General features: G+C 32.6%; 2 protein-coding genes across 3 annotated transcripts; one reads left to right on the plus strand and one right to left on the minus strand.

Moving 5' to 3' along the window:
* The first annotated feature begins 2,029 nt into the window (after positions 1–2,029).
* On the plus strand, positions 2,030–4,930 carry LOC139844857 (peptidyl-prolyl cis-trans isomerase FKBP20-2, chloroplastic). Of its 2 annotated transcripts, none has more exons than XM_071835080.1 (7): positions 2,030–2,114; positions 3,168–3,264; positions 3,356–3,558; positions 3,677–3,786; positions 3,868–3,976; positions 4,210–4,286; positions 4,542–4,930. In XM_071835080.1, the coding sequence occupies exons 1-7, from the start codon at positions 2,060–2,062 to the stop codon at positions 4,659–4,661; spliced, it is 771 nt and encodes a 256-aa protein (XP_071691181.1). In that variant the 5' UTR covers positions 2,030–2,059; the 3' UTR covers positions 4,662–4,930. The 2 variants fall into 2 exon arrangements, with proteins under 2 accessions (XP_071691181.1, XP_071691182.1); XM_071835081.1 differs by having other exon boundaries at positions 2,073–2,114; positions 3,352–3,558.
* LOC139844856 (cationic amino acid transporter 9, chloroplastic-like) lies at positions 4,874–8,041 on the minus strand. Its single transcript, XM_071835079.1, has 8 exons — positions 7,732–8,041; positions 7,017–7,426; positions 6,751–6,927; positions 6,431–6,655; positions 5,918–6,094; positions 5,552–5,797; positions 5,367–5,456; positions 4,874–5,276 (listed from the first exon to the last, which is right to left on the minus strand). Exons 1-8 carry the CDS (start codon positions 7,955–7,957, stop codon positions 5,130–5,132), a joined length of 1,698 nt encoding a protein of 565 aa, XP_071691180.1. The 5' UTR covers positions 7,958–8,041; the 3' UTR covers positions 4,874–5,129.
* Positions 8,042–11,243: the final 3,202 nt, after the last annotated feature.

The following is an 11,243-nucleotide window of genomic DNA, read 5'->3' on the forward strand; positions in this document are numbered from 1 at the left end:
CTTTCGACTGAAATGACTACCTTTACAAAAACGACTTGTAACTTATTTTTCCGACTATAAACCTATACTTTTTCTATTTAGATTCATAAAATAGAGTTCAATATGAAACCATAGCAATTTGATTCACTCAAAACGGATTTAAAATGAAGAAGTTATGGGTAAAACAAGATTGGATAATTTTTCTCATTTTAGCTACGTGAAAATTGGTAACAAATCTATTCCAACCATAACTTAATCAACTTGTATTGTATATTATGTAATCTTGAGATACCATAGACACGTATACAATGTTTCGACCTATCATGTCGACACATCTATATATATTTCGGAACAACCATAGACACTCTATATGTGAATGTTGGAGTTAGCTATACAGGGTTGAGGTTGATTCCAAAATATATATAGTTTGAGTTGTGATCAATACTGAGATACGTATACACTGGGTCGTGGATTGATTCAAGATAATATTTATCGATTTATTTCTGTACATCTAACTGTGGACAACTAGTTGTAGGTTACTAACGAGGACAGCTGACTTAATAAACTTAAAACATCAAAATATATTAAAAGTGTTGTAAATATATTTTGAACATACTTTGATATATATGTATATATTGTTATAGGTTCGTGAATCAACAGTGGCCAAGTCTTACTTCTCGACGAAGTAAAAATCTGTGAAAGTGAGTTATAGTCCCACTTTTAAAATCTAATATTTTTGGGATGAGAATACATGCAGGTTTTATAAATGATTTACAAAATAGACACAAGTACGTGAAACTACATTCTATGGTTGAATTATCGAAATCGAATATGCCCCTTTTTATTAAGTCTGGTAATCTAAGAATTAGGGAACAGACACCCTAATTGACGCGAATCCTAAAGATAGATCTATTGGGCCCAACAAGCCCCATCCAAAGTACCGGATGCTTTAGTACTTCGAAATTTATATCATGTCCGATGGAGGATCCCGGAATGATGGGGATATTCTTATATATGCATCTTGTTAATGTCGGTTACCAGGTGTTCACCATATGAATGATTTTTATCTCTATGTGTGGGATGTGTATTGAAATATGAAATCTTGTGGTCTATTATTATGATTTGATATATATAGGTTAAACCTATAACTCACCAACATTTTTGTTGACGTTTTAAGCATGTTTATTCTCAGGTGATTATTAAGAGCTTCCGCTGTCGCATACTTAAATAAGGACGAGATTTGGAGTCCATGCTTGTATGATATTGTGTAAAAACTGCATTCAAGAAACTTATTTTGTTGTAACATATTTGTATTGTAAATCATTATGTAATGGTCGTGTGTAAACAGGATATTTTAGATTATCATTATTTGATAATCTACGTAAAGCTTTTTAAACCTTTATTGATGAAATAAAGGTTATGGTTTGTTTTAAAATGAATGCAGTCTTTGAAAAACGTCTCATATAGAGGTCAAAACCTCGCAACGAAATCAATTAATATGGAACGTTTTTAATCAATAAGAACGGGACATTTCATATATAACATTTAAAAATTATACCAAATGAAAACACCCGTATAATATATAAATTTTATCAAATATTATATAACACAAAAATGTTATTTAAGGTTAAATTTAAGAAATAAAAATTTTGAAAAGTCAAAACGTGACTATTAATGTGATATAACCGTTAATCTTCTTGTTAGTCCAATAAAGTAATGTCTAACAGATCTTAAGGAGGCAATGAAGAGTCATGAGCGATAAGTATGATATGTATAATAATTTAGATATAATGTAAAATTAAGTGAGGTTATTTAAGTTACTTCAATGAGTTTAATCAAGTTTTTCTCTCAAAGACGTGAGTTTGAATCCCGTTCTGTTTGCAGTTTTTAACCAACTTTTTTGTATTAGTAATCCAAATCCAAATATACCGTAAAGTTTAGGGGTCAAATTGTTGATACCAAGAAAGTATAGTGGCCAAACTCAAATTCTTTTGAATAAAAGATAAGCCAAATAAAAGTCTATCTATCATCATCTTCTCCTAAACCCAAAGTTACAAATACTGCTTTCTACCTGGGCAGTATGCTGATGCTCTCATCTTCACATGTTCAACTGAAGGCTTCTTTTTCATTCAAATGTAAGTCTCTGTCTCTATATATATTTTTATATATATATCTCACACGTCACACACAAATAGAGGTACACATTGATGATCTAAAAAAGTTCAATATTTGATAAGTATGCCAAGTGACTGATGAAATGTGCAGAGAAATATTTATATTTAAAACTTTTTAGAAAATATTGTTTAAAATTTGATTTTTCAGTTGTGGGAAAGAGTTTAATTGGTGTGATTTTGGTTTAACGATATTCTTTATTCAATGTTTATGGTATGTTTGGGAATTGGGAACTTAGGTTTTGTAATTGAGTAGTATTTGAATCCAAGCAAATTAAGGTTCAATTTTGAACTTTATAGTATTTGAATTTTGAACCCTGCTGATGCTTCCAAACATTACCTGAAAGTTTCCGAGTTTGTATAGACAATGATGATATATAAATCATGCTCCATCTATTGTGGGAAAAAGATTTAATTTGGTTGAATACTATGTAATCTGATACGTTTTCGAGATAAGTTTGATCATTGCATCAAGTTTATTGATGAAATTGACTAGTAAAATCTAGTTGAAGGTTATATATTACCCATGTTCCACAAGTAAATGCATTATGACAATAGTCGCGCTGTTTTTTCTTCCTCAAGATTTCATAATTGTCGCGTCTAATTTGTTCCTTTTTAAGGTTTAAACTTTTTTATTTTCATTTTTTAGTATTACTTTCTACCTCTTTTGAATTCAAGGCGCTGTTTGTTTTTTAAAATGTTTTTGTTTGAAAATATGCGTACCATGTCTGTAGAGAAGATGTGGACTAAAAGTCTGTATTGACTAGTGAAGACTGTTTATTTTTATTTCTTCAAAATAACTTAATCTCGTCTGCAGCACTAAGAAGCATATTTCAAAGTCTATTAGTTTATAGACAGAATAATACAATATTTTATCTTATGTTTTTAGAAAAACAAACCGTCTGCAATAAAAACGTACGAGGTCGCGCGGACATAAGACATAATAAAATCTGCAAACTGAAAAGCAAACAAAACCTGAGAAACTCAAAACTTACATTTTAGAAATGTTATGCGCAGATAGATCACTCACAACGTTTCCTACCCAAGGTGAAATCTCCATTCATAAGAAGTATATTGCCCATTGTTGCTCGAGTTGTAACTTGAAAGATGAAAGGTACAAACTTCAAAAAATTGTTTCCACTTTTTGCTTGTTTTTTCGACACATCTGTTTAGTTTCTTAGATAAAACATTTCATGCATAGCTAGAGAACAGAATGAAAATATGGAGAGTTTGAAACGTAGACGACTCCTTGTGTTTCTAGTCTCGACAAGCTTGTTTCCAACTTTATCGTCTAGTGGGAAAACAAAGATCAAGAATCCATATGATGAAAAACGCTTACTTGAACAAAATAAAAGGGTGCAGAGAGAAAACAATGCACCAGATGACTTCCCAAGTTTTGTTCGAGAAGGTTTATTTTGTTTTTTCTTAATTTTTCCTTTATTATGATGAATTTGCTTCCACCATTAGCTTCCATGAGTTATATACATCTTTGAATAATGACAGTTATCTTCTTGAATATGATTCAGGGTTTGAAGTTAAAGTTGTTGCATCGGACAACTACGTAAAACGTGAATCTGGACTTATATACCGTGATTTCGAAGTCGGTAATGGTGATTTCCCAAAGTCTGGTCAACAGGTGTTTATTCTTTTCCATTGATTTATGTAAACTGCATTTAGCATATGAGAAAATGTGTTATTTAGTGAATGGTTTTTGCAGGTGACTTTTCATTATATTGGTTATAATGAGTCAGGTCGTCGAATTGATAGTAGTTACCAACAAGGAACTCCTGCCAAAATACGAATGGGAACTAACGCACTGGTCCCAGGTTCGTATACTGTTTTATATCTGATAATCAACTAATTAATTTTGACACTAAAACTCTGATATTGACTCTTCTACGCAAAAGTCAAAATACCGACTTATAAGTCTACCTAGTGTTTCTCAATGTCATTTTAATTTTTAAAAACTCATACGAGATTCAAGACTTGTATAGTTGTATGTTGACCCTTTGGATCCAAAGTCAAATATTGATTTAGTGTTTCACAAATTGGTTGACAGGTTTTGAAGAAGGTATAAAAGACATGAAACCTGGTGGAAAGAGGAGAATTATCATACCACCAGAACTTGGACCACCGGTTAGTTATCTTCAACCTCCCTTTGAATGTTAACAATTATCTTCTAGTTTGACTTTCAAAGTCAAAGGGGTACCTTTCAGATCCCTATATCCTAGTCGACATCTTTTACTTTTCGAGTTGACCCACTGCATTATAATTCCATCTTATGTTAAGCTTACATATTTCAGAGTACTTGAAGGAGTTCAAATTTGACATTCATTAGGTTTGGCTCACAGAACTCATAACTCATAATTGTGTTGTATTTGTATTTTGTAGGTTGGACCCTCTACATTCTTTAGTGCAAAACAGTTTGAAGTATTTGATGTGGAACTGCTTGGGATTAAGGACTGCGTAAGGAGAACCATTGCATTTTACTCTGATGTCGTATGTGATTGAGTTGAAAAGATTTTAAGTGCCAAGAACAAAAATGTTATTTGTACATCCCTTCAGTTTTGACATTCTTCTCAGCGATGTCACTACTTCAGTTCGTAGAGTGTCTAGACAATGTCGTAGGTCTATAGCGATATCAGAGTTTGGGAGACATGCAATTCGGCCAAAAAAATCTACAATTAATTATTAAAGAATATCTAATTACTCTATGCATTTGAATGTTATAAATTTTGTAACAATTTTGCTCTTTAACCTGCAACTTTTTTGACCCATCACCCAACTTGCCAGTCGGACCACTTTCACTTTTAGATAACCAAGGAAAACAAACAAATTATGGATACACAGCTTGCAAACGCACACAACAAAGGAGCTCATCCTATTAACATACACTAGGTAAGATCATACATAATTTGATATATCATTGATGTAAAATGTGGGCCCAGTTTGCATCATGGGTATAAGCTATAAACAAGATCATAAAGCTTCTTCTTCAGGTGCTTTGTGGTAAGTTACGACCTCACGCTCGCTTGTAGGATTTGCATGATGCTGCCCATAAAATGCATACACAGCTATTGCAACGATGCTGAGTACAATAAATCTCATCCAGGCTTCATAATGAAGCTGCGGTCAAAAGTTAATATCATCGTTATAGATATTTTAATAGTGCAATGCAATAATTATTTACCGATTAGTAGGGGATCCAAAGCAAACCTGAGCGAACAGAAATATGTTAACGAAGATGCAGAGAGCAGGGACCATTGGAACCCATGGGCAAGAAAAACCTGGGGGAGTCACTTGTACCTACGAGAACGTAACACAAAATATGCATGAGACTAATAGTATAAAAGTTGAGATGGGACCTACAATATAGAAAACAGATAATCAACTTCTATTACCTGTCGAAATCTAAGGGCCAAAACAGCAAGTAGTGAAATAGCTACGGGTATAGTAAGAAAAATATACGCAAGAGCTGAAACGACATAACGGAACAGGATTCCAGCGGCAAAACCACAGGAAGCGATCACGGTAATGCATAGGATACCTTCGGTCCTACGTGATGTGTAAGCGGTTGAGACTTGACTACTGATATTTTCGTTCCAGCGAAGAGTAATTACACATGCTGCTACAACAGAATAACCTGCCTGCCCCAAAGAAAATTGTTCACAATTGTTTAACAAATTTGGTTATGGAATTAAACTTCAATCATATAACGATTCATTGTGTGAGGTCAGTATATTGGATATTTGGATATTCTATCATACCAATGAGCCAACTGAGAGAACATGAGAGAGCAAGTGCACGTTTAATAAACCAGCCAAGATACATGCGATGAATCCAACCCATATTTGTGACTGAATTGGAGTGTGGCGTGTTGGATGAACACGAGCAAATATTGCGGGTAGTAATCCGTCCCTTCCAAGCCCAAGATACAACCGAGACTGCTCATCAGAAACTTTCAGTTATTTACAAATCTAACCCTTCACTTATAAATGAGGTAATTCAGGTTAGCAATATCTTTAACGGGTCAAATGGGTAAAATTTGAAATCAGTTTTGACGATTAGTGATCAAATGGGTCGAAAGTTGCCCAAACCATAGTTTTCGTTATCATCTTTGACACACTACAAATTTACAAAAGTTAATAAATTCAGAGACAAAAGGTGTTATAGCCTTCTCGGTCAACCACCATCACCAAGACAAACTTAACCGTTATGATACCGAAACCATTCGACCCATCCAAGTTCCCACCTTTATGGGATAGGGGTTTTAGTTTTACCTGAACATAAAGACCAACCAGTAGGGTGGTAGTAAGCCCAGCAACAGCCCCAACGCTAATTAGAATCGATACAAACTTTAATCCTTTAGATTTGAAAGCCTCCGCCAACGGAGCATCCTCTCCAAGAAAGTTGTACGGTACCATCCCAGTAATAACTAAGCAAACACCAATGTATAATGCTATACAAACAATAAGGCTTCCAATGATGCCTATTGGTAGATCCCTCTGAATAACAAAAATACACAAATCTACTTTATCTAAATTAAATATAAAAAGGACAAAGCAACAAGCCAACAAACAATTTGTAATTTATAAGATACCTGTGGCCGTTTAGATTCTTCAGCTGAATTAGCAACTGCATCGAATCCAACATACGCGAAAAAAGCTACAGTTGCTCCGGTCAACACTGATTTAAAACCGTTTGGAGCAAAAGGTGACCAATTTGCACCATCAACCTCAAATGCACCAACAATAATAACCACAAGCACAATTACTATCTGTCATAAGCCACACAAACAAACAAAAACAATAATAAATTATAAAATATATGATTTGAAATAAAGTACTAAGATCCATTAACAGAAACCTTGGTGGTAGTCATAACAGTATTGACTAACGATGATTCCCCGACACCACGGCACAGGATTAAAGTCAGGAGTACAAGAAGGACCGGGGCTAATAAGTTGACGGATATGAACCCAAAAATTTCGTTACTGCCATGTCCAACCCAATTTGGAATGTTATTCTTGAACAAGGGAATTAGTTCTAATATATTAACAATGTAGCTTGCTAAGCTGCGTGCGATACTAGCTGCACCAATGTGATAATCAAGCATCATTTGAGTAAAAACTAGAAAAGCTGTGAGCTCGTTGAACGCTGTGTACGTATACAAGTACGCTCCCCCAACAACTGCGGGAAAACGAGAAGCTAATTCGGCATAACAAAGAGCATTCAGCACACATGATGCTCCTGCTAGTATAAAGCTGATTGTAACTCCTGTCACAACAATATATATTGTTAATTGTTAATTAACATATAATACCAGAAATTAAAACTGATGCTAGGTAATAAATAAACACAGCACAATAGTTTGTACCACATTTATTTATTTATTTTATTATTCTAGTTCTTTATATTGGAGGTAAACTAATATCTGAAATACCTAATATTAATTAATTAATAACACTTGATGAATATTAGAGTATAATTAACTAACATTGACAAGAACTAATTTCAGCGGAACGTTTAATTTGAAAAATAATTAAATATTAAACTGAAATTAACTTACAAATAACACTCACCAGGACCAGCATCACGTGCGACGGTGCCGGTGACGACAAAAATTCCAGCTCCAATTGAAGCACCGATCCCGAGCAAAATTAGGTCAAAAGGACCGAGACGGCGAACTAGACCTTCCCCGGAGTTTATGCGAACGACGTCCGATGAATTGCTAAGTGGTTTAGCTCTGAGTGCTGATAAGCAAAATTTAGAGAAAAATGATGCACGAGAAGAAGAAGAATCTCTCATCTTTTATTTTAACTGATTAATTAATTTTCAGTGTTTTTGTTCACCGGGAACTAGCCGGAATTGTTAAAAAGTTCGCCGGCGAAGAGATTTATTAAAATTGGAGTAATTGATAGTTTGGCAGTTCTCACTCGTCACAAACCAAAAGAAACCAACTCAACCATCTAGTTTTCAAGTATATTAATTTTAGCCCTTCATGTTAATATGTTTTGAGTTTAAGTAGTTTATTAATGGGTTAAAGCCACAAATTGTCTTTATACTTTCTTAAATATCCTGATGTCGCCCATATACTCATTTGCGTTCCACTGTCATCTACAAACTTTCAAAAAATGTACCGATATCACTCACTGTACTTTTTTTACCTGTAACGAAAATAATTGATGACGTGGCTTCTAAGTAGTCATGACACGTCAGTGATACATCGGAACAGAAACTGAAAGTATATGAGCGACATCGGAACACAATTGAAAGTATATGTGAGACATCGGGACATATAAAATGAAAAACAAAAGTTAAATAATTAACTTTACCGGTTCAGCAGGTAACCGGTAACGAAATGTTGACATTGGTACATTTTTTGAAAGTTTGTAGACGACAGTAGGACGCAAAAGGATATATGGGCGACATCGAGACATTTGATAAAATATATAGCCAATTTGTAACTTTAACCCTTTATAAATTTAAGACCGGTAGTAATCTGTAACTCATGACATCACGGTTTTTATACCGATAATACTCCGTAATTAATTTGTTCATAACTAATATGCAAGTAATATTTAGTATTTAGCATAAATATTGGAGTATAATATAATAATTAATTATGAGTGAGACGAATAATTAAATTAGAGGAAAACAAGTAACATGTGAGATGTCTACCTAATTAGAAGACAAGAAATGTTTTGATTTAAACTTTTATCAATGGTTGAAACTTATATTAAAGGTTAAAATTTATATCAATAGTTTAAAAATACTAAAGAGACAGATGTGACATCAATATCGATGGAGGTCGCTCTCGAACCCGCCTTGCAGGGCGTCAATGGCACCGGCTCAACCTGCCTCGGTCGCCCTTCGTTCTTTCTTTATGAAGCAATAGCAACACAGATGAATTGAAAAAAATGTGACAGTTGCGGAAAAAAAAATTAAAAAGGCAACGACTAGTATTTTTTCCGATTTATTTAATTTATACTATATATACATATTCAAATCCTCATTTCTTTTATACACTCTCATTTCACCACTTTCTTCCGTTCAAACAGAAGACTCAAACTCATATTTTTTAAAAACAACACTATGATTCGCAATAGGCAAAATTCGGATCCCACGCCAAGCTAGTCTTAACGATCACAAATAGTTTAAATTATAATCAAGCACTCGATTTACTTGATAATTTAGATGTGTTAAGGGATAATGAAGAATTCGAATCCATACCAAGAGAACCTAGGAGATATCTATACATAGATCGAGAAAGAACCGCAAAGGCTTTATGAGATGATTATTTTTCCGACACATGTGCATGTCCCCCGGATTACTTCCAAAGATATTAGAATGTTCATATACAATCATGCTTGAAGCGGTAGTGTGACAACCCGTAAATTTCCGGCAAAATTTAAACAAAAATATTTATATGATTTCATTTAACCTCGACTAATTTCGACGATTCACGAACAATTATTTGTAAATAATTACGCATTAATTTGATATATTAATATTATTATTATTAATATCCGTTTTAAACAAGATATCAATAATTAATATCTTTATTATCAATATTGTTATTATAAAAAAAAATATTGACAAATATTCTTGGAAAAGTAGTAAATCAATTTGTTTATTTTTTAAAAAAGTATATAAAAAAAATCCTTAAAATAAATGATTTTTTTAATAAAATAAATAAATAAATAAATAAATTACTTTTTAATTAAAAATTATAATGGAAAACTACTTTTATTATTTTATTTTGTGCATTATCCCATGACCTAACATTTAATACTTTTGAATTTTTAAAATCCCATTAAAAATTAAAATATTTCTTTTTCTTTTAATTATTTTATTCTTTTTACCTAATTTTTTCAAGTATAAATACCCCTCATTTCTCATTCAAACTCACACCAAAATTTCTCCCATTCTCTCTTTGAAGAATTACTACTGATAAGTATTCTTTTCTTACTTTTTACTTTTTACTTTTTACTATTTACTTTGGTTTATTATTTTTTTACCGAAACATGTAAATAATGTTATAAATTATATGCAATTAAAATTAAAATAAATAACATGTTATAATTAGTAATATATGTTACTAAAAATTATAAAAGTATTTTTATGAATTAATATATAGGAGTTATAATTAAAATCGAATTAATGAATATATATGTATATACGCACCTAACGTGAAGGTTATAATTAAAGATAGCGTACAAAGACTACAAACATCACCGCTACTTGTGGCCTAGGGTGATCCTTGTTACCATTATGGGACGCTTGTGGATCTCGAATGCCAAGACTTAGATTCTGGTCAAGAGATCCTGGGCCGCTCGGTAACAATAGATCATTCGAGTGACTTGCATGTTAGCGACGAAGTTTGGGCGAGATTGTACAACATCTTTGTTAAGAATTATAACCCGAACATTCTTAAACTAGAAGCTTACTATAAGTGAAAGTTTTTCATAAATAGTAGGTTTCCAAAAATAGAAACTTTTGAGAAATAGGAACTTTTCTCGAAAACCGTCACTGTCAATATAGTTGCTATATTAATAAACATACTTTATGTCAAGTTAGACATTAACTAATCAAACGTTATACCTCAAGGTTGATATCTGAAATGTCCCGTTCTTATTGATTAAAAACGTTCCATATTAATTGATTTTGTTGCGAGGTTTTGACCTCTATATGAGACGTTTTTCAAAGACTGCATTCATTTTTAAAACAAACCATAACCTTTATTTTATAAATGAAGGTTTAAAAAGCTTTACGTAGATTATCAAATAATGATAATCTAAAATATCTTGTTTACACACGACCATTACATAATGGTTTACAATACAAATATGTTACATCGAAATCAGTTTCTTGAATGCAGTTTTACACAATATCATACAAACATGGACTCCAAATCTTGTCCTTATTTTAGTATGCAACAGCGAAAGCTCTTAATATTCACCTGAGAATAAACATGCTTTAAACGTCAACAAAAATGTTGGTGAGTTATAGGTTTAACCTATATATATCAAATCGTAACAATAGACCACAAGATTTCATATTTCAATACACATCCCATACATAGAGATAAAAA

Source organism: Rutidosis leptorrhynchoides, chromosome 4, assembly GCF_046630445.1.
Source record: "Rutidosis leptorrhynchoides isolate AG116_Rl617_1_P2 chromosome 4, CSIRO_AGI_Rlap_v1, whole genome shotgun sequence".
In the NCBI taxonomy this organism is placed as follows: domain Eukaryota; kingdom Viridiplantae; phylum Streptophyta; class Magnoliopsida; order Asterales; family Asteraceae; genus Rutidosis; species Rutidosis leptorrhynchoides.

Excerpts from the sequence above, each read along its gene's own strand:
- LOC139844857 (XM_071835080.1), top strand. The coding sequence starts at position 2,060 with ATGCTGATGCTCTCATCTTCACATGTTCAACTGAAGGCTTCTTTTTCA. Across the intron at positions 3,265-3,355 it reads TGTAACTTGAAAGATGAAAG|AGAACAGAATGAAAATATGG; the intron begins GTACAAACTTCA and ends ATGCATAGCTAG. Across the intron at positions 4,287-4,541 it reads CACCAGAACTTGGACCACCG|GTTGGACCCTCTACATTCTT; the intron begins GTTAGTTATCTT and ends TGTATTTTGTAG.
- LOC139844856 (XM_071835079.1), bottom strand. The coding sequence starts at position 7,957 with ATGAGAGATTCTTCTTCTTCTCGTGCATCATTTTTCTCTAAATTTTGC. Across the intron at positions 6,928-7,016 it reads CTGTTATGACTACCACCAAG|ATAGTAATTGTGCTTGTGGT; the intron begins GTTTCTGTTAAT and ends GGCTTATGACAG. Across the intron at positions 5,277-5,366 it reads ACATATTTCTGTTCGCTCAG|CTTCATTATGAAGCCTGGAT; the intron begins GTTTGCTTTGGA and ends TTTTGACCGCAG.